General features: G+C 43.7%; 1 protein-coding gene across 1 annotated transcript; it reads right to left on the bottom strand.

Moving 5' to 3' along the window:
- Positions 1-278: 278 nt before the first annotated feature.
- Positions 279-20,001, bottom strand: st8sia1 (ST8 alpha-N-acetyl-neuraminide alpha-2,8-sialyltransferase 1). The gene is made up of 5 exons (XM_055915026.1): positions 19,198-20,001; positions 17,896-18,040; positions 6,296-6,405; positions 5,575-5,667; positions 279-3,354 (listed from the first exon to the last, which is right to left on the bottom strand). Exons 1-5 carry the CDS (start codon positions 19,374-19,376, stop codon positions 2,874-2,876), a joined length of 1,008 nt encoding a protein of 335 aa, XP_055771001.1. The 5' UTR covers positions 19,377-20,001; the 3' UTR covers positions 279-2,873.
- Between the last annotated feature and the right edge of the window lie 3,774 nt (positions 20,002-23,775).

Genomic DNA, 23,775 nt, shown 5'->3' with positions numbered 1-23,775 from the left:
TTTTAGCTAACACTCCACTCCTTGACACTTCTGTCATTTGGCAAATGACTGGTACCCATACTAAGGCTAAAAGGGATTGCCAGCAAAACCGATATTGAGGTACAATTTGCGCTATTTCTTTTTGGGCATAATCAACCCAATATGGCGCTTCACAAAATAATGGACAGAATGAGTTTGAAAGTCAGAACCCCAAAACACATACAGAGTCACAGTCATGCTTACTGCAAATGACACAGTCAAATATTTCTCATTCACAATACTGGGCAGAGGAACCAGACGGTGAGATAACACTTTATTTGGATAACATGTCAACTAACTATCTACTAAGCCTTACCCTAGCCCTAACCTTTACCCTAACCTTAGCAATCAGTTGCTTCTCAACAGATAGTTTGTTGATAGTAAGACCATCTACAGATGGACTATCCAGACTATCCAAATAAAGTGGGCCCAAAGGTGCAAATACGTGTCATCAATTTAATCGCATTAAATCGCATTTAAATCGCATTTAAAAAAATGATCAACAGTTCAATTCCTGGTTGGAAGAGAGCACAAGTTTGCATCAGGACTGGCAATGAAGAGAGTTTATTAAACAGGTTTGGTTAATCATTAACTGACTTGGTCCAACAACAACCAGCTTAATATAAAACTCTGGACTTGTTTCCTTAGTCAACAGGTTTTCCAATAGAGGTCAAGGGGGTCATTTTGATTTGGTACCGTCAGAAATGGTACCCTATTCCCGATGCAGTGCACCCTATGGGTGATGGTCATAAGTAATACACTACATAGGGATTAGGGTGCCCTTTCAGATGCACCCTTGAAATACTTCAAACATTTACATGGCTCAAATAATTAATGCTACTGTATTACCACCTCCCTACATCTTCCTCTCTACTGTAGTACTATATTATTCTATGATATCGCAAATCAGTTTCGAAAGGGGGACAAGGGAAAATGTCATTTTAAAGATAGCATACAGTAATGTCTAGCATTTCCATTTGCCTTGGTGAATTCTGAAGGCACAAACACCTTTCATTATACAGTAGATATGAGGAATAGGTCATGGGTTTGAAGAAACCTCATAGTTCACATGATCTGTTCTGTACCTGTAGGTTAGTCCAAACATTGTTTAAATGCAGTTTCAGTGTTGGTGCTAGACTCCATGCATGATCCATGCGGACCTAGACTGGCCCATGACATGATATGGTACTGGTCACATTTGGACAACCAAAATATCAATGACAGTAACAACATTTAAACGTATCATACCAACATTCAAGACAGGAGTTCATGTAAAACCAAAAGGGCTCAACTGTTTGGTGATGATGACAGAAGGACAGAAGAACTAGCACCTACTACACATCATATGTTCATTCCCTTGTATGTGTATACGGATCAGGGTTGGAGTCAAATCCATTTCAGTTTACTATCCTGAATTGAATATCAGTTTACTTCCTGAATTGACTGAGTTGAAATGGAATTGATCTCAACCCTGTTATGAATGACAGAAAAAAAACACCTAGAAATAAATGAGGGACAGCAAAGTCACTTCCCTGACATTCAGACGCACACTGATGATGACAAGGACGATGACGATGAACTTGAATGTTCAAGTTCAATGTGAGCAGGTTTCCCACACCTGAACAGAAACATGCCGTGTTGTCATCACTCAGTCAAGACACTTTTTAACAGCCCCTACAGAATGCAAGATATGGTAGCTCCCAGTCTCTTGTCAATGGAGTGTGTTTGTAAGTGGATCATACCAATAAGCAATCGTAGAGTGAACGGGGGGTGAACCTTCAAGGCCACAACCTCTCGATGAACACACACAGATGAGTTCATGATTTGTAAAGCTCACATATTTTTCTCTGCAGTGGATTTTTTTGAAAACATTTAAATACATACTCAGCTCTCAATCGTAACATAACTAAATCAACGTAGAACATCAACCTATAAAAAATGTAAAAACGTATCATTAAAGTCATGATTAACAAATATAAATTAACATACGGATATATCAAACACTGCAATGTTCTTTGCTTCCCTTTTAGTGAACAGGGATCTGTTCAGCTTGGCTGTAAAATGGAACATTCTAGGAGCTCGATATTGTGCTTCACTCTCCTTTTCTATTGGATCCTACTTTGAACCTCAATGGTGATTGGTTGCTTAAGATGTCCATCAAGGGTTTTTGTTCAAGACAAAATATAACAAACTCCTTCGAACGAGCAAGGTACCAAGACATCTTTCATTCTCCCTTTTAGTCCGCTCTCATACAAGCCTAGTACCAGGACACCTTGGTACCAGGACACTCATAGCCTAGTACCAGGACACCTAGGTACCAGGACACTCATTGCCTAGTACCAGGACATCTTGGTTCCTCCTTTCCTTTTTCCTTCTGTGTTTCAAGTCTTTCAGTCTGTTCTCTTAAGACTTCTATGACAATCTCTTGGTTAAGATTGTTCCTTCTGTCTCTGTTTAACAAAGACTCAGTGGGGGCATTGGGCCCAGCTGCTCCCTATGTCACGTTGAGTAGTCAAAACACAAAGAATCCTCCAGCCCCAGCTGAGACAGTTAGCAGACCTCCTCTCTGCACACACGCACGCACACGCACGCGCGCACACACACACGCACACACACACACGCACACAAACACACACACATAGTGAGAGTGAATGGAGGACAGGAGATAGAGAGAGAGGGTGTGTGGGGGCTCTCTCGGCTGGGTGGGTAACCATGGGTTACATTCTCATGCTAATGGTGGTGAAAGAGGTGGTGGTTTGCGGGTGGTTTGCTGGGGACGATCGCAGGGGGCTGGTGGGTTGTAAGCAAAAGGAAGGGAAGGTTTATTAGGGGAGGGTCCCTTGGTCCCTTGAGTCTTATATAGCCCCTTCCCGAGGTGGGCAGTGTCCCACCCTCATACGCAGTGTGCCGCTCTTGTGCAACTGCCAGAGCTGGACAAACTCCTCAGGCATGGCGTGGAACCCACTGAACGGCAGCACGTTATCGTAGTAGTGGTGGCTGACGGGCTGCTCGTCGAGCCCAACGCTGAACGGCCAGAAGCCGTAGGCCGTCACCTCCTCACACAGCCCCAGCGCCAGGCTGACCAGGAAGAGGCCTGTGGACAGGCGCTTGGCATGCACTCCGCGACCCTTCCAGAACTTTCCCACGGTCCTGAGAAACTCGGGGTTGGCAAACAGCATGGTGAGGTTAGACGAGGTGTCGGCAAGGGCGTAGTGTGCCCGCAGGGAGGGGTCGGTTCCCGGCTTCATGGAGAAGGCTGGCATATAAATGTAGCTGGAGCCGTAGGCCTTCATGCTCTCCACAAAGCTTTTCCGCGACCAAAGAAGGTTCTGGAACCTGAGTAGGGAGAGAGAAGAGAGATAGAGATGAGAATGTGTGAGTACCATAGAAATACAACCTATAGAATAGACAGCCCCAGTCAACGTTCCATGACGGTGGACTGGAGGTCATATTGGTGTACCCATGAGTGTACAGCTAAAGCTACAATATGTACGTTTTTGATAGACCTGACCAAATTCACATAGAAATGTGTTATAGATCTGTAATTCTCATTGAAAGCAAGTCTAAAAAGCGGTACATCAGCTCTATGTGTCCTATTTCTATGCTTTCCGTTCTTAAGTTTAATTTTTGCGTCTTTTTCTTTTGGTTTAGTGCACCAGCTTCAAACAGCTGAAAAAACGATATTTTTGATAAATTAAAATATATTTATTTCACAGTGGTTTAGATGGTACAATGATTCTCCACACAATGACTTGTTTTGTCACAAAGTGAAATTAGGCAAACTATTAGAACATTTGCCAACAGGAAATGGTGGAGCGACATCTGCATTGCTATGGTCAGAGGGGGCTTTCCCTGTTGTAGTCATTATATTTCTACTGTGACCACCACTTGCTGTTTATCCATGCTAATGTTGACTTTGGAAATCTAAACTCTACGCCAGTAGAGCCACGTGGATGTTCACACACACACGCACACGCACGTGCACGCACACACACAAGAACACACGCACACACGCACGTGCACGCACACACTCACACACACTCACACACACACACTACAGTCACAGAGGGTGATTGTTTTGGTAAATCTATTTGATCTGGTCATGCATTCCAGGCTAAATCTAATGTGGATGTTGTGTGAAATGGGTTCTGGAAGTATCTATAGAGCCCTGATAGAACCGGCGTCCTCATTCCATGGTTATTTATGGACTGTGGTATTATGGATATGTCCTCTCAGGATATGTCATACCGTATGTGTTGTACATAATCTAGCCGGTTTATGGATGTGGGTGTAGTTTCTTGTGGAGGCGGGGATTCAATTGTACTGCATTGCATTTCGAATCACCCCAAATGTAAACAATATACAGTACAGCCTACCTGCCCTCACCGTGATTGAGCTTCAAAATATCAACAAAATGTCTTGAGGACAGGAGTGAGGTTGTGCCATCATCCAATGATAATGTCACGAGACGTCAGTCTTTAAATGCACAGAGATGAGATGATGGGAAGCAGCAGGGGGTGTGTTGGCAACAACGTGGTTCAGAAACACACTGAGAGGAAGAGATGCTGAAAACAGGAATGAATTCCAGCCTCAACTGTGTCAGTTTGGGGTCTTCTGTCTGTTTTGCCTGTAAACCCGACATATGCAGCACAGAGTAGCATTCTATACAGACACAAAGAGGCTCTGTTCAAACACACACACACACAAACTTGTTCTTCCCTCCTTGTGGGGACCTAAAGTGTATGTCCATTCAAAAAACTTAAACCTAACCCTTAACACTAACCCCAATTCTTACCCTAATTGTTACCCTAACCCTAAACTTAACCCCTAAGCTTAAAACAGTCCCCATGAGGGAGAATTTTCCTGTTGTACTATCCTTGTGGGGGCCATTTGGGGATTTCAGGTCCCCACGACGATAGAAGAACAAGATCACACACACACGTTTTGGCTCTGGATCACGGCTCCTCTATAAAACACCAGTCTGGAAGAGGGAAGCTGCTGCTAGGACAAGACAACAGACAAAGCTCTTAGAACCTAACATCTGGAACTGACAGTAGACATCATGAGAGAAGGGAGAGAAGATAGAGAGGGAGAGAAGGCAGAGGCCTTGGTAGGAGAGAAGGCAGTAGAGAAAGAGAGAGGGAGAGAGAGAGAACTGGAGAGGAGAGATAGCAGGAGAGAATAAGAGAGTGAGAGGGAGAGAGCTGGAGAGGAGAGATAGCAGGAGAGAATAAGAGAGAGAGAGAGAGAGAGAGAGAGAGAGAGAGAGCTGGAGAGAATAAGAGAGTGAGAGGGAGAGAGCTGGAGAGGAGAGATAGCAGGAGAGAATAAGAGAGAGAGAGAGAGAGAGAGAGAGAGAGAGAGAGAGAGAGAGAGAGAGAGAGAGAGAGAGAGAGAGAGAGAGAGAGAGAGAGAGAGAGCTGGAGAGAAACAGAGTAGTAGAGAGGAAGGATGGAGAGGAAGAGGGAGAGGACTGAAAAGGAGAGGACTTGGATGCTGTCCCACACACCCATACATTTCACAGTCAACAGCAGTTTTGAAAGGAAAGGAGTGTACCTCTTCTCAATGATGCTGGGGTTGGCTGTCACCAGGTTAGTTCTGGTCCCCACATCCTCAACATACTCCCTAGACAGTGGTGGAAGGTTGCACCTAGATACGAAAAACACAAGTACAGATGCAAATTAATATACTGATAGTGACTTTACAGTGACCAGTTCTCTCTCTCTCTCCATTCACTATTTGACAACATGGTCAGGATTGCAGATAGTGGTTCTTCATGTTTTGCTTTCAGAATGGAACTAGCTTTTAGCTTTTTGTTTGGATGGAGTTGGAGCTCCAAAGTAATTATGTTATTTTAGTGAACCTTGCCTTCCCCAGGTTCAAGCCTGGTTTAAGCCCGCCAGGCATGCCTGAGATGGGGGGGACAACAGTGATCCAAGGTAGAACTAGTCTAGTCAACTAAATCAAACCCTCTGTTGTTAGTCCTCAAGGCTCCAGAGCCAAAATTATTCAATACTTCACTACTTGATCTCTCTCTCTCTCTCTCTCTCTCTCTCTCTCTCTCTCTCTCTCTCTCTCTCTCTCTCTCTCTCTCTCTCTCTCTCTCTCTCTCTCTCTCTCTCTCTCTCTCTCTCTCTCTCTCTCTCTCTCTCTCTCTCAGATATGACAACAACTGTTCTCATTCATTCTGATGGCTGATGCTCTTTCTGGCCCCGGCGAGCGCAGGACGGCCAAATCATATTTGGACGGGCACTGGAGCGGACGGGCACTCTCTTACCGCATGACAAAGTCAGCCTGGTCAATGTCCTTCCCACAGCCGCTGTGCTTCAGGACCCCTCCATTGCCCACCACCGAACACTTTTTTAGGGGATGCTGAAGAGGTGTCTCCTGGTAAACGAGAGGGAAGTGAGTGTCATGAAGTGGGTAAACATACACACGTACACAAACACATCCTGAAGTGGACTGGCCTGAAACTTTTGTGAACAATCAAAGACAACGGTAAGGACAAGTCAAATGAGGTGAGAGGGATAGATAGGGCTGTTGCGGTGACCATATTACCAGCACGCCGGCAGTCACGAGTCATGAAGGCAGTCAAATTCCACGTGACCGTTTAGTCATGGTAATTAGGCTTCTCCAAGCTCTGATGCTGCTGATGGTCATTAGTAGCCTACCAAACGTGCTAACTGTCTGGTACTCAGCACTCTATTGTCCCTCTAATCACTCTGACATCATATGTATTCAAAAATCGAATCAAACACTTCATGAGAGTCCGTCATTGTAATTAAGAATTTGTTCTTAACTGAGGTGCCTAGTTAAATAAAGGTTAAATAAAAAGTCCATGAGCTCATGTTACACAATATTTCTTTAGGCTATGCAATTGCGTGAGAAAACAGAGTGATGGCCTCTATTAAAAAGAGGAGGATCCCATCCGCTTCTATAGGCTAGGCCTACTATATTTATTTCTCAACTTTCCTAATATGAAGCACATTGCTTCTCTTTACAACAGGAAGCCTCCCGAGTGGCGCAGAGGTCTAAGGCACTGCATCGCAGTGCTTGAGACATCACTACAGACCCGTGTTCGATCCCGGGCTGTGTTGCAGCCGGCCCAGCATCGTTAAGGGAGGGCTTGGCCGGCCGGGATGTACTTGTCCCATCGCGCTCTAGCAACTCCTTGTGGCGGGCAGGGCGCATGCATGCTGACTTCGGTTATACTGTGTTTCCGCCGACACATTGGTGTGTCTGGCTTCCGGGTTAAGTGAGCAGTGTGTCAAGAAGCAGTGCAGCTTGGCAGGGTCATGTTTCGGAGCACGCGTGGCTCTCGACCTTCGCCTCTTCCAAGTCCATATGGAAGTTGCAGCGATGGGACATCATTAAAAAGTACAAAAAAAATTGTATAGTCTACCTGGCTGGCAGGAGTATAGCCTACCAAAACAGGAGTATAGCCTACCTGGCTGGCATGAAAATGAACCATGGGAAAAGTGTCCTCCATTTGCTATTTAAGTGCATAGATGACATGCATTTTTCCCGCTGCCCCTGTTTGGAGACAGGTGCATGATAATGGTCTATTCTAAATCAAAATAAATTTCACACATATTATTTAGTATATGTAAAGACAAGATTAAATCAAGAACAGTTTGATGGGTGATAATATTAGCCTATCACTTGTGAATTATATATAACCACCTGTGAATGATGCCCAGCGTAAGAAACAAACTTTTTTGTAAAAAAAAGTGATCATAGTCGCACACCTCATGTAGCCTAGCCCTTAGGCCTATATGTTTTGATAAGGTTAGTATCACACCTCATGTAGCCTAGCCCTTAGGCCTATATGTTTTGATAAGGTTAGTATCACACCTCATGTAGCCTAGCCCTTAGGCCTATATGTTTTGATAAGGTTAGTATCACACCTCATGTAGCCTAGGACTTAGGCCTATATGTTTTGATAAGGTTAGTATCACACCTCATGTAGCCTAGCCCTTAGGCCTATATGTTTTGATAAGGTTAGTATCACACCTCATGTAGCCTCGCCCTTAGGCCTATATGTTTTGATAAGGTTAGTATCACACCTCATGTAGCCTAGCCCTTAGGCCTATATGTTTTGATAAGGTTAGTATCACACCTCATGTAGCCTAGCCCTTAGGCCTATATGTTTTGATAAGGTTAGTATCACACCTCATGTAGCCTAGCCCTTAGGCCTATATGTTTTGATAAGGTTAGTATCACACCTCATGTAGCCTAGCCCTTAGGCCTATATGTTTTGATAAGGTTAATGTCACACCTCATGTAGCCTAGGACTTAGGCCTATATGTTTTGATAAGGTTAGTATCACACCTCATGTAGCCTAGCCCTTAGGCCTATATGTTTTGATAAGGTTAATGTCACACCTCATGTAGCCTAGCCCTTAGGCCTATATGTTTTGATAAGGTTAATGTCACACCTCATGTAGCCTAGCCCTTAGGCCTATATGTTTTGATAAGGTTTGTATCACAACTAAAGTGGCCAAATAACTTCTTAAAATTAAGCACATTAATTTGCTTTACAAGGGGTGTAGCGCCTAACTGGCATACATAAACAGCGAATGAGTTTCAAGTTTGGGGAAGATAATAGGATAGGTCAGCTTTTGTACTATGAGGGATGGTAGGCTAATGCTTTTGCTGTTCGTTAAGCCTACTCATCTTGTTGGCAGACGAAAAGTAAATGTGAACAGTTCTTCCAATATCTTCAATATGCACCTGGGAATTGGATAAGGACTTGGGCAATTGGGTTCCAGATGTTTCTGTCTTCACCTGTAACCTGTGAGAAACACCGGATCACGTGATAGAGAGCAATGTGAGTGAGAGGTGCTGTGGAGCGCGCAGCATTCAGGGAGACGAGCACAACGCAGCACTCCGTGCCAAGAGCAAAACAGCCACTGGCCGCAAGGGTGCATTATGACCACACAAAGGGGATGCCACCGTGAAATTCTAGGCATTATCAAGTGCTTGTCAAATTGTGAATGAGAGACTGATAAAGTGTGTACAGCCTGAGCAAAAAACAGGCCTTTCAAGTCGCATCATGCAGCCTTACAATGTATTCAAATGTTTAAATAAAAACATATAGCCCAACATTTGTAAAACAAGTTACATTAATAACTCCAAATGAAGCATATAGGAGTACCTATTTCTATGTTAACCGCTCAACACAGAATAGCCACATGTGCAACACTCAAATAGTTTGGAGAAAATATCCTTTCTACTTTATTCAACTGTTCAATTGTATTCTTCATACTATAAAATAATATAAAATAATGATATGGAATTTAAAGCAAGTCTTGTCTGCTAAATGAACTAGTGTAGCCCACAGCCATTTGGCATAGCCAGATCAAGACCTAACATAAGGACAGCTCAGAGTATGTTATTCTGTTCTTCTGAAATAGTCTACATTTTCTTCATGTAATGCTTCTTTAGACCTGTCTAAAATAAATCATGGATTTATTGTGAATGAAAAAGTCAAGGGGTCTGAATACTTTCTGAATGTACTGTAAATATTGACTACTTTCCTAAAAAAGTATAAAGCAATAAATGTCTGCTCACGGTTTGCTACAGACGGACAGCAAACATTGAGTGGACAGAGGATATTCACTTATTTTCCATTGCTATAATATTTTGACCAGCTCTTGCGATAAGTTAAATTTGGATACATGTAAAGTAAATAAACAAATGCACTTTATACATTTGTGGAACATTCTTATCAGAATTTAGAACGTACTAGGAATATAAACTAAAAGTCCTGGGAAAGTTCCCAGACGGCTAGCTGGGTACTCTCTTTTCAATCTCCATTACAGGCCGACCATAAGGGCCTAAGCATGGCCAGTGTTGGCCAGTGAATGGGGTGTCTATGGGTGCCTCTTGAAGCAAATCCTTTCTATTCGTTTGGCTTGTTGCTGTGAGTCTGCGCCCTGCTTGAGCCGGTGCCAGCGATGAACAGAGTCCAGAGAGAAACAAATGTTCTCATTATTCCCTTTGGAGTGGAGGACTAGACCCCCTCATCCCCCTATTCACCCCCCCCCCCCCCTGTGTTCCCTCCAGGGTGCCTGGTGAACCATGAAAGGGGCTGAGCCAGCTAGAGGAGAACAATGGCCAGCTCACAGTTCTGGGAACATATCACTCCATATCATTGTGACACATGTGATCCAAACATTAGTTCTATTTTTATTATATCTCACTGAGAGAAGTATTATGAGATGAGAGTAGGGATAGCACAGACCAACACACAGACCAAAACACACACCAACATTTTTTTTTTAAACCAGGCTATACTTTTTTTTTAAATAAAAAAAATTAAACCAGACAAATGAGAGGAGGAGAAAGAGGATGAGAGATGATGAGCACTACTGACAAGGGCAGAAGCAATCACAGCCTAAAAGCCCTTTCTATGTGATCAAAGCTAACAAAGCTTCTCCATTAATCAGCCAACTCCTAAATGACACATTCCTCCAATGCCAACCGATGCCAACGCTTCACTGTGTGGTCAGAAGGGCTCTGTTTTGCTGTGCCCATGAGCTTGGTGGCACTGCCAGTTCTGGTCAGGCATGGCTCGCTCTCTATGCCCAGACCTGCAATTAGTGCTCCGACTGAGACAGACTCATGACGACCCAAGAGTGTGTTTCCATGTCAAAAGAGAGAGAAAGAGACATTGCTCAACAGAGAGGCTGAGTCTATAACATTCATGCACAGGGAAAAAGTAGACAAATAGTGTATGAATACTTGAGTGTGTGTGTGTGTGTGTGTGTGTGTGTGTGTGTGTGTGTGTGTGTGTGTGTGTGTGTGTGTGTGTGTGTGTGTGTGTGTGTGTGTGTGTGTGTGTGTGTGTGTGTGTGTGTGTGAGTGTGTGAGTGTGTGAGTGTGTGAGTGTGTGAGTGTGTGAGTGTGTGAGTGAGTGAGTGAGTGAGTGAGTGTGTGAGTGCCTCCTCTTCCCTGCTTCAGGCTCTATTTTTGTCAGGCAGTGGTTATACAGTGCTGTCTAGAGCTATCCTTGTGTATAATGTGTGTGTGGGTGAGTAGCCACTGGCGGTTAGGACGTGGGAAGATAGGGTACACAAACACACACTGGACACACACTCACTCACTCACATGCTCTGCAAACACAGCACACAGATCTCACAGGACGCACACGCGCGCGCACAGTGACACGCACACACACTCTCTGGATCCCTCTCTCTCGACGTCAAGAGGATTGCTGTAACGTCAATGCCTCAGTCATAAACAGGTACATTAGATAGTGTCAAGGCAACCTTTACTAGTATGGAGACTGACACACACCCACACACAATAAAAGGTGATTTACCTCAGTAACACGGCAGTGAGGCTCAGCTAGGTGCATCTCCTCTGTCTGAATAAGGACAGTGAGGTGTGAAACCAGAACTATCCCAGGGCAGCAACATCTATACCCTGAACTTTAGAATAACATACCCACTGGCCAGAAACTGGTCACATCAACGTTGTTTCCACGTCATTTCAACGACAACAAAAATGATCTGATGATGTTCAATAAACGTGGGAGAAATGATTGGATTTTCAAAAAGACATCACCGTAAGGAAATGTCATCTTTTTCTTCACCCAACTTATATTTTTTTTCAGAGAGGAGTCACAGACACAAAGATAACCCTGACCCATCCCCCCTCAGTACCCATTTACCCGCCCAAATCCTACCTCCTGATCCGGAAACCATGTTTCCCATGCCGCCTAGCCCCTCTCCCCACCTCCCCGAAGAAAGCATGGCTCCCACCCCTTGCCATCCCACCTAGCAACCGAGGTTGCTTACCAGTCCCCCTCCCACCCACCCATCCCCTGAGTCTCCCCTTACATTCCTCCCAATCCCCCACAACGACCAGAGACCCCACCCCCCGTACCACCAACTTTTAGTCTAAATCAAATGACATGTTTGTTGACTTGAGAGAGGAGGGGGCGAGAGAGCGAGTTAGAGAGAGAGAGGGGGTTGAGGAAGAGAAGGGGAGATGAAGAACATTAGGGTGTGAGAGACAAAGAGAGAGATTTTTTTTAAAGATGGCATATCTGAGCGAATGAGAGAAGAGTGGGAGCAAGAGAGGGATAGAGCGAGGAACAAAAGAGAACGCAAGTAACTCTGACTGTAACCCTCTGACTGTATCCCTTTTTAGGGAACTGAAAACAATGTAGAAGGAATCCAAAACATCTTCACAGTGTAGCCTATATGGTAACATTTGTAACCCAATATGTATTAACGAACTTTGTGTTTGAGTTGATTCCCTACTTCCTCTCCTCTTTTGTCTGTGGACTTGGTGTAGATAACGAACCATGACCTTATGGCACAAATTACACACACACTTCACCTCCCCCATCTCCGACACACTGTCTAAACATGCCACTTTTACACTTAAATAAAAAAAGGTGATATCTAGAACCTAAAAGGGTTACGCATCTGTCCCCATAGGAGAAACCTTTGAAGAACCCATTTTTGGTTCCATTTGGGTAGAACCATTTGGAACACTCCGCAGATGGTTCTACATGGAACCAGAAAGGGTTCTACCTGGAACCAAAAAGGGTTCTCCCATGGGGACTTCTGAAGAACCCTTTTGGAACCCTTTTCTCTAAGAGTGTAGCATTGAGTCACATGAATGTACAGTATGTATATGTGTAATGAATGAATATCCTAGGCTGTAGATTGTTGTTTTTCTGGAAATGTCTTTTTGGTTACGTAGCTAAAATGCTGCCGTTTCTCTCTCTCTCCCTCTGCAGTGGAATTGTTTTCTCCCTATTCCTCCTCATCTTCTCCCACTCAAAATACAGCACACACGCATACAATCACACAAGACACACACCACACACACATCCAGACACTTGCTTTAACCTACACACACGCACACGCACACACATACACACACACCTAAACCCCCCTCTACAGATACACACACACACTGTCACTACCTAGAATAACAACAACAGTTGTCTTGTCACACTAGTGTTTTCTCAGCGCTAGGTAGTAGTGGGCGAGCAGGCCACGCATCAACAGTCCTGGGGGCTGAGACTCACAGTAGCTGTTTCCGTCTCTCCTTGAAACCATTAACACCTGCAACAGGGGGGGTTCATACTGCATGTTCTGCTCTGAGTAACAAGGGATGGTCTGTTGTTAGTAACCAGAGAGAAAGATACAAATGAAAGAGAAAGAGTCCAACATTTCTTTCATTATTACTCTCAATGTTCTGCTTAGAACACGCACGCACACACACACACACACACACACACACACACACACACACACACACACACACACACACACACACACACACACACACACACACACACACACACACACACACACACACACACACACACACACACACACACACACACACACACACACACACACACACACACACACACACCACCTGGCAGAAAACATGTAGGCCTCTACAGACTAATGGATATATCTGATGAGTGCCACAATTTGACAACCCATCTGTGTTTTTCCCCACATTTTGAGGACTGAATATCTCCGGTTATCTGATCCAATCTCCAATGAGGGTTTTCACATCCTCCTTTATGTCCTCTCTGTCATGATAAAGTGGGATCCATCTCAAATCCCACAGCTTGCATTCAGGGTGTCATATTCCCATGTTCCCCGGGGCTCGTGACCTATGACAAATAATTTCCCAACAGCAGAATCTGTTCCCTTTTTTAGTCTCTAGGTGGATGACGCGTCTTTAAGTTCCCTATACCCTTCTGAGTAATTTAGGGGGTATCTCAATCATCTAAAGTAGATTCCTCTACCGTGTCTCCTCTCCTTCAACTAAACAGATTATCACCTCTCCACTCTTTTCAGACCAGTGCAGACTGAAGGAGAGGAGACAAGGAGGAAACCACAGACTATTGACATTCCCCCTTACTGGTTTACTGTTACATTGGGTTGATGACCTTGAATAAGGCCTGTGTGTCTATGTACGCTGATGACTCAACAGTATACACGTCGGCTATGACAGTAAAATAAAAAACGGACATCCATAGAGCTCCAGTCAGTTTTACAATGGGTTAACTAGCGATATGCCGGTGATCAATATCTCAAAAACTAAAAGCATAGTTTTTCGGACAAATCACTAGCTCAACCGTAAACATCATCTAGATCTATTGAGCAAGTTGAGGAGACTAAACTGCTGGATGTAACCCTAGATAGCAAGCTGTCACGGTCAAGTTGAGGAGACTAAACTGCTGGATGTAACCCTAGATAGCAAGCTGTCACGGTCAAGTTGAGGAGACTAAACTGCTGGATGTAACCCTAGACAGCAAGCTGTCACGGTCAAGTTGAGGAGACTAAACTGCTGGATGTAACCCTAGATAGCAAGCTGTCACGGTCAAGTTGAGGAGACTAAACTGCTGGATGTAACCCTAGATAGCAAGCTGTCACGGTCAAGTTGAGGAGACTAAACTGCTGGATGTAACCCTAGATAGCAAGCTGTCACGGTCAAGTTGAGGAGACTAAACTGCTGGATGTAACCCTAGATAGCAAGCTGTCACGGTCAAGTTGAGGAGACTAAACTGCTGGATGTAACCCTAGACAGCAAGCTGTCACGGTCAAAGCATATATACTGAGTGGTTGCTAAAATAGAAGAGGTCTGTCGGTGAAACGGCGTGGCTCTGCTTTCTTGATTTCTCAGTCGACCAGACAGGTCCTACAGGCCCTAGTTTTATCGCATCTGGACTCATTTTTATTGATTTATTTTTGTTGAACCTTTATTTAACTAGGCAAGTCAAATAAGAACAAATTCTTATTTACAATGGCAAAAGGCCTGCTGCGGTGACTACTGCCCAGTTATGTGGTCATGTGCGGCGAAGAGGGACATAAGTAAATTGCAGTTGGTCCAGAACAAAGCAGCACGTATCGCACTTAGATGTACACAGAGAGTGAATGTCAGTAACATGCACGTCATGGCTCAGAGTTGAGGAGAGATGGACTGCATCACTATTGGTCTTTGTGTGAGGTGTTGATGTGTTTGTCGGTACCACACTGTCTGTTCAAGCAGTTGTCACACAGTTCGGACATTCATCGGTACAACACAAGACATGCAATGTGAGGTCTTCACAGTCCCCAGGTCCAGAACAGAGGCTGGGAAACACAGTATTAAATATAGACATGACTACATGGAACTCTCTGCCACCCCAGGTAACTCAAGCAGGCAATAAAAACATATAAAAGAACACCTTACGGAACATCGAGGAGTGTGAAGAGACAGACATTTTTATATATTTTGTATTGTATTATGTAGGAACGGCTTATAGGGCAGGAGCCATCTCCTGTTTCTGAAGCGTGAGGCAGAGGCAGGAGATGATGTAGTTTTATGTAGTGTTATGTAGTATTATGTAGTGTTATGTAGTATTATGTAGTGTTATGTAGTATTATCTAGTTTTATGTAGTATTATGTATATTATGTTATCATATTATGCATTTTATTTGCTGTGTTTTGTTTGGACCCAAGGATGAGTTATTTATTTAATGTATTTCTTGTGACTTGCAGGTCTGACGTGGCCCATGAGCCAGGATTTTCAGACCACAACATGGAGGTAAACTAGGCCATAACTAAAGGCTGAGGATAACTTCCTTCTGAAATGTATGGTATGTGGTCATAAAGGGTTTACTTTTAATTATGATTTATTTTATTTATTAGGATCCCCAATTAAAAAGTCTAAATAAATAAATAAAATACAAGAAATAATAATAATAATAGGCGATCCTAATGTATAAATAAATAATAATTAAAAGTAAACCCTTTAAGACCACATACTATACATGTCATAAGACCTTCAGTTATGGCCTAGTTCTCCTCAGCCTTCAGTTATGGCCTAGTTCTCCTCAGCCTTCAGTTATGGCCTAGTTCTCCTCAGCCTTCAGTTATGGCCTAGTTCTCCTCAGCCTTCAGTTATGGCCTAGTTCTCCTCAGCCTTCAGTTATGGCCTAGTTCTCCTCAGCCTTCAGTTATGGCTTAGTTCTCCTCAGCCTTCAGTTATGGCCTAGTTCTCCTCAGCCTTCAGTTATGGCCTAGTTCTCCTCAGCCTTCAGTTATGGCCTAGTTCTCCTCAGCCTTCAGTTATTGTCTAGTTCTCCTCAGCCTTCAGTTATGGCCTAGTTCTCCTCAGCCTTCAGTTATTGTCTAGTTCTCCTCAGCCTTCAGTTATGGCCTAGTTCTCCTCAGCCTTCAGTTATGGCCTATATCTCCTCAGCCTTCAGTTATGGCCTAGTTCTCCTCAGCCTTCAGTTATGGCCTAGTTCTCCTCAGCCTTCAGTTATGGTCTAGTTCTCCTCAGCTTTCAGTTATGGCCTAGTTCTCCTCAGCCTTCAGTTATTGTCTAGTTCTCCTCAGTCTTCAGTTATGGCCTAGTTCTCCTCAGCCTTCAGTTATGGCCTAGTTCTCCTCAGCCTTCAGTTATGGCCTAGTTCTCCTCAGCCTTCAGCTATGGCCTAGTTCTCCTCAGCCTTCAGTTATGGCCTAGTTCTCCTCAGCCTTCAGTTATGGCCTAGTTCTCCTCAGCCTTCAGTTATGGCCTAGTTCTCCTCAGCCTTCAGTTATGGTCTAGTTCTCCTCAGCCTTCAGTTATGGCTTAGTTCTCCTCAGCCTTCAGTTATGACCTAGTTCTCCTCAGCCTTCAGTTATGGCCTAGTTCTCCTCAGCCTTCAGTTATGACTTAGTTCTCCTCAGCCTTCAGTTATGGCCTAGTTGGGTTATTGGGTAAGCATTAAAATAAACCGCCTCAACATTTGCAGCCATAGGTGGTAATATCTCTGTAGGAGCTGATCTGTCATCAGTATTGTGAAAGAATTGTAATGTTAAAGAAAGATTTGAATGGAGAAAGCTGATCCGAGAGCAGCGCTCCCTTTATTTATATCTTATCAGTATCGATCGACACATGCTCCAACGACGCACTTAGCGACCGTTCTCTGAGTGGTGTTTTAGGAAACGCATGTTACATCTTCGGCCGTTGTAGGAAAGATGCATCGTTAAACCACTCGTAAGCCATCGCTATCGGGAAACAGGGCCCTTTTCAGTTGTGCTGAAATGTAGGTAAGGTGACAGACATTACTAACACTGATCTGAATAAAAGGCATTGAAAGTCACATCAATTTCTAAGGACGAGAAGCCCTCCAAACAGGACGATGGGAAAGTAAATGCTAGTGGTTCGAATGTGAACACGTAGCAGATATAGGTGTTCTCCTGGTTGGACACGAACTGGAAACAGCTGACTGCCATGTTTAACGTTGCATTCTAAACCCCTGTGTTTAAGATGAGAACATTTATTGGCAAATCTAAATGCCTATTGGTTTTAAACACTGACAGTTAGGTTATCGACGTGTCATGTGTTTTATGGTTTTACAGTGTATGTTGCAGAGGTTAGACTCACTTCTCAGTTTAAAGTGTCTATCGTTCACTATGTGTTTTAGTGAGATGGTAATGATGTTCTTATCTTGGAGACCTGTGAAAGGGGTGATAGCGTGGGGATTTCACAGTTGAGCTTGGGTGAAAGGGAAGGTGGTGAGAAACTGATTAAGTTGTTACATATATTTATGGCCATCATTGTGAAGCAAGTTACTGTAGAGAACCTGCCCTTGTTAAAAATCTTAAAAGAGTGTTAACCATTAACACAGACTATGGCTGGTGTGTTTTCATTGGGGTCAAGGGGTTTGGAGTTCAATTCCACACATGGACAACCCCCAAATTCTCTACACTACCATCATTGACCATGCAAGTGTGATCACAGACACAAACACATACAAACACACAGAATTATATGATTGGGTTTTAGGTGTGTTAGAGTTGGGCTGGAACAAAAGCCTGCTCACTGCTGGCCTCCAGGACCAGAGTAGAGGCCTACCTGCACAAAGAGAGAGTAGGTCTCATTGTTGACTGTGTGTGAGTGGTAAAACTCTCCGTCGTACCACAGGACCTTCCCCATAGGTGAATTCTGCTTGGTCACCGCAAACATTCTCCTTGGGTCACAGCACTCTGAAAGCAGCTTCCTGTAACGAGAGAGGGAGTAGGATGACGTTGTATCTCGACACTGATCTAATGTCAGTTTAGGGTGTCATCACTTATGTGTGAGTTTAGGATTTGGGAAGGGTAAGCTGATCCTAGATCTGTGGTAAATGGGAAACCTTTACCCCTGAGCTATAAATAGACAGTCAGAATAAGAAGAGAATTTGTTATTGAGTGACACTCAGACAGTGTATAAATTGAGACGGTCTCTTGATCTGAATTATAGTTACCAGTCTGGGACTCTGGGCCACATGTAATTTGAGCATTCTCTATTGATTAAATAAAAACTCATTGCAGAGTGGGCACTGTCAACTATAATTCAGATCATGAGACAACTGTTTCAATTGATACAGTGTCCAAGTGTCATGCATGCTATTTTAACACAATGACACATTCATACATGCTCCATAAATCCTGTCTGCGTCGACAGTAGGCCTAGTGTGGGGAAGCCTGAGTAGTGTAAATGCATTTGGAATCCATTAGGAGTCGGCGCGGATATGATAAAAAATATAATCTTCAATCCAACTGTGGGCGTCAATTGGCAAATGGAAAAAGGCTGGTTGTTGATGGTTACTTTGTCCTAGATTCAGCACCACCAGTACAGTTGCATTTCTGTCGTTTCCATGGACACACACACAGCTTCGGCTGCGAGACAACCTTTTCAACTCCAAACGTGCTGAACCATAGAGATCCTATTCAATTATTCTAATTCCTTCTTGCACCATCATAAAACGCGTCTCTGTGCCTTTCCGTGCAGGTGCCACGTTCTGCGCATTTCCCTAATCTGCTTTCCTCAGTGCATTAGCCTACGACTCCCGTCATATTCTGGTGAGAATGCGACTAGATACAACAAATGGGCCTACCATACCGTGACTGTTGTGCCCTGGAGATTCAGCTTGATAGTGATAGATTTTCTTTTCACCATTTGCATTCCTCTTTTTCCATTTAATAAACATTATTATTATAATTAGCCTATGTATTGTCTTGCTATGTGCGTAAATAGACTGTAGGAGATGTTAGGCTACTTGGACACAATCATGTAATAATGTTTTGCTATATTGTTGAATATTAATATTGCTATGAATTATTTATGAGGGCCAAATCGCATAGGCCTAATGTTTTGAGATGAGTGAAAACCCACCTGAACAGATCGATGTCCGTCTGGTTCCTCTGCCAGACTTGTCCCTGCCGCAGCACTTCATCAACTATCTCCTTGTCGCTCCGGAGTCTGTACACTGGGAAAATGTAGAGCCAGCATAACACGAGCACACACAGAACGGCCCACACCGACAGCTTGCTCCGGTGGCATCTCACCAACATCGTTACAGCTTGTGGTTCACGAATCACAACCGGCCTACTCAAACAAATCTAGTATGGTGAGAAAAAGGCAAGCTGGCCCTCCCCGTTAGCTATGTATGATAGGTTTTATAGAGATGGCATCCTTTCTCATCCAGAAGGCTCGGAGTCTCAATGGAAATGCGCGTTGCTATTCTTCCTGCTAGTGCAAGCATCGAATTCCTTAGTTTAGCTCCCAAACTGCCGGTTTTGTTATAAATGCTTGGTGATGTTTTGCAGCATGAAGGGATCCGCTATCCATGCGCCATCTCGGCCGGCGGTAAGCTAGTGGGCTTCGCTCTCTGCAGCGGCGGGTTGCTGGAATCCACCACACTCGTCTTGGTGCATCACTGACCCCGCATGCATCACCTAGATGTCCGCCGCTCTCTCCCTATACAACAGCGGTCTTGTGTGAAATCCCTGCCCGGTTCCCTAGAGCCACATCGCCCTTTGTGGTCACTTATTTTGGTACATCCAACCCGAATGGACCATGCTACCCCTTCCTCATCTCCTCTCTCTACTTGTCCTGCTGGATCTTCTTGGAAACCTTGCAAGTGTACTGGGCAAAATCCATTGAATCTCTTTCTTTCTCTCCCCCCCTTTAATTACCATGGGTCTACGTCCCTCCAACCTAGACTCAGGGGTAGACGTAATACAGTAAACGTAAATCCAGGACACTCCAGGATACAGTGGGTTACATTTCTTATGGTGCCTATAGAAAGTCTACACCCCTTGACTTTAAAAAAAAATGTCTGCCTTAAAGTTAAATCTAAAGGGATTCATTTAGATTGTTTTACTACAATGAAAGAAAGTTATAGCACATTTTCAAAAATTAAGGGAAAAAACGAAGTATCAAAATTGGATAAGTCTCCACCCCTAAGTTACAGTTCTTCTCGATTGCTAACACACTTTTAATGAAACTGGGGTCCACTTGATCTCCATCATAACCTAATGAGCCAAAAAATATTACTTTGTACAAAACTAAGTCATTTCTCATTGCTTTAAAACACAACACAAATGGTAAGCACGTTTTTGCAAAACAGTAAACACTATTCTCCATGAAAGATGCAAAACTCAATTGAGTAAATCATAACAAACTAAATCAAAACATTTGGTCACAGCTGATACAAATGACTCTCATGATTGTGAACCTCTTCTGCACAAAACTTCTTTGTACAATTGTTCAATCAGCAATCAATTCTTATTCATGCATAAGAGAGGTCACTTCTGAGTTGCTGTTTGCAAGAATGGACCAAGGACAAGGACAAAGGAGAGGTAGCGGGGCCCATAGAGGAAAATACACTGCTCAAAAAAATAAAGGGAACACTTAAACAACACAATGTAACTCCAAGTCAATCACACTTCTGTGAAATCAAACTGTCCACTTAGGAAGCAACACTGATTGACAATAAATTTCACATGCTGTTGTGCAAATGGAATAGACAAAAGGTGGAAATTATAGGCAATTAGCAAGACACCCCCAATAAAGGAATGGTTCTGCAGGTGGTGACCACAGACCATTTCTCAGTTCCTATGCTTCCTGGCTGATGTTTTGGTCACTTTTGAATGCTGGCGGATCTTTCACTCTAGTGGTAGCGTGAGACGGAGTCTACAACCCACACAAGTGGCTCAGGTAGTGCAGTTCATCCAGGATGGCACATCAATGCGAGCTGTGGCAAAAAGGTTTGCTGTGTCTGTCAGCGTAGTGTCCAGAGCATGGAGGCGCAACCAGGAGACAGGCCAGTACATCAAGAGATGTGGAGGACGCAGTAGGAGGGCGACAACCCAGCAGCAGGACCGCTACCTCCGCCTTTCTGCAAGGAGGTGCACTGCCAGAGCCCTGCAAAATGACCTCCAGCAGGCCACAAATGTGCATGTGTCAGCATATGGTCTCACAATGGGTCTGAGGATCTCATCTCGGTACCTAATGGCAGTCAGGCTACCTCTGGCGAGCACATGGAGGGCTGTGCGGCACCACAAAGAAATGCCACCCCACACCATGACTGACCCACCGCCAAACCGGTCATGCTGGAGGATGTTGCAGGCAGCAGAACGTTCTCCACGGCGTCTCCAGACTCTGTCACGTCTGTCACATGTGCTCATGTGCTCAGTGTGAACCTGCTTTCATCTGTGAAGAGCACAGGGTGCCAGTGGCGAATTTGCCAATCTTGGTGTTCTCTGGCAAATGCCAAACGTCCTGCACGGTGTTTGGCTGTAAGCACAACCCCCACCTGTGGACGTCGGGCCCTCATACCACCCTCATGGAGTCTGTTTCTGACCGTTTGAGCAGACACATGCACATTTGTGGCATGCTGGAGGTCATTTTGCAGGGCTCTGGCAGTGCACCTCCTTGCACAAAGGCGGAGGTAGCGGTCCTGATGCTGGGTTGTTGCCCTCCTACGGCCTCCTCCACGTCTTCTGATGTACTGGCCTGTCTCCTGGTAGCGCCTCCATGCTCTGGACACTACGCTGACAGACACAGCAAACCTTTTTGCCACAGCTCGCATTGATGTGCCATCCTGGATGAACTGCACTACCTGAGCCACTTGTGTGGGTTGTAGACTCCGTCTCATGCTACCACTAGAGTGAAAGCACCGCCAGCATTCAAAAGTGACCAAACATCAGCCAGGAAGCATAGGAACTGAGAAGTGGTCTGTGGTCACCACCTGCAGAACCATTCCTTTATTGGGGGTGTCTTGCTAATTGCCTATAATTTCCACCTTTTGTCTATTCCATTTGCACAACAGCATGTGAAATGTATTGTCAATCAGTGTTGCTTCCTAAGTGGACAGTTTGATTTCACAGAAGTGTGATTGACTTGGAGTTACATTGTGTTGTTTAAGTGTTCCCTTTATTTTTTTGAGCAGTGTAGTTCAGCTCTCAGGTCAAAAGGGAAACAGGTCAAATAAAGCCTTTTGTTTCTGGATATTCATGCTCTTGAGTGACATTCTTTCTGTTTGTGACATCTTTGGTACAATAATCTTAAGAAAAAAATAACACAACCCATGCTGTGCTAATATGTTTACTTGCCTTTAATGGTGCATACTATAATTATAGTATCAACAAATGGCACAGACATATAAAAGAGGGTTGACCATGTTAGGTATATTGATAGTTGTAGTTAGTATTTATTGGGCCATCGTGTAATGATTGATTGAAATTACTTTTAATTAACAAGTTGTATGTTTTAATGGAGGTAGTTGATTTAGTCATATTTAATGTTTTGAGAGTCTTAATGCATTTTGCAAATTAAATGTGTCATTTTGGCCAACGTGTTTCAATTTGGGGCTGCGTGTTATTCATTGTTTTAAAAGAGGGAATTCTGTTTGGACAGATGTGTTCAAGCATCCAAGGAAAAACAGTAATACTTGAAGGAAGCACCTTTGGCAGCCATTACAGCTGTGAATCATTTGGAATAAGATTCTACCAACTTTGCATAACTCTTAGGGCAACATATTTTTGGAAAAACATTGCTCAAGCTACATTTGGAAGGGAATATTTGATTGACAGCAATATTCAGACCCTGTCTCTGAGTTTCAAGTCAATACTGAATCTAGACCACTCAGGAACACTTCATTTCTTTAAATTTAGCTAGGCAAGTCAGTTTAGAATAAATTCTTCTTTACAATGATGGCCTAGCAGGGAACAGTGTTTTTTTAAACCTTATTAGCTATTAAAGTTTTACCTCATTAGCTCAGGGATTCGATCCAGCAACCTTTCGGTTATTGGTCCAACACTCTAACCACTAGGCTACCTGCGGCCACTTAACACCTCTTGGGAAGCCATTCTGGTGTGTCTTTGGCATCAACATTTAAGATTTTTTTTTAAATATAACAAATAGTTAAGGAGCAACAATAAAAAAACAGTCAATATGCGGGGGCATCGGTTAGTCGAGGTAATTGAGTTAATAGAGGTAGAGGTAAAGTGACTATGCATGGATAATAAACAGAGAGTAGCAGCAGCGTAAAAAATGGGGAGTGGGGTAGGGACAATGCAAATAGTCCGGGTAGCCATTTGATTAACAATTACACACATTTTTATGCAAAATATACACCAGAATGGTGCTAAGTGTTCCTGAGTGGTCTAATCTCAGTCCTGACTTAAATCTGCTTAAGAAATCTGAGACAAGGTTTAAATAATCGCTGTCCATCAATGATCCCCAACCAAATTTACTGAGCCTGAGAAACGTTTTTTTAAATTATGGATATATGTTGCCCTAAGAGTTGTGCAAAGTTGGTAGAATCTTATTGAAAATGATTCACAGCTGTAATGGCTGTCAACGGTGCTTCCACAAATATTAACTCAGGGGGGTGGAAACTTATCCAATTATGATATTTCAGTTGTTTTATTTAGTCTTAATTTGGAAATGTTCTAGAAGGTTGTC

This window comes from Salvelinus fontinalis, unplaced genomic scaffold (genome assembly GCF_029448725.1).
Source record: "Salvelinus fontinalis isolate EN_2023a unplaced genomic scaffold, ASM2944872v1 scaffold_0760, whole genome shotgun sequence".
In the NCBI taxonomy this organism is placed as follows: Eukaryota; Metazoa; Chordata; class Actinopteri; order Salmoniformes; family Salmonidae; genus Salvelinus; species Salvelinus fontinalis.
The sequence above is the reverse complement of the archived record's forward strand: the minus strand, read 5'-3'. Positions and strand labels throughout refer to the sequence as shown.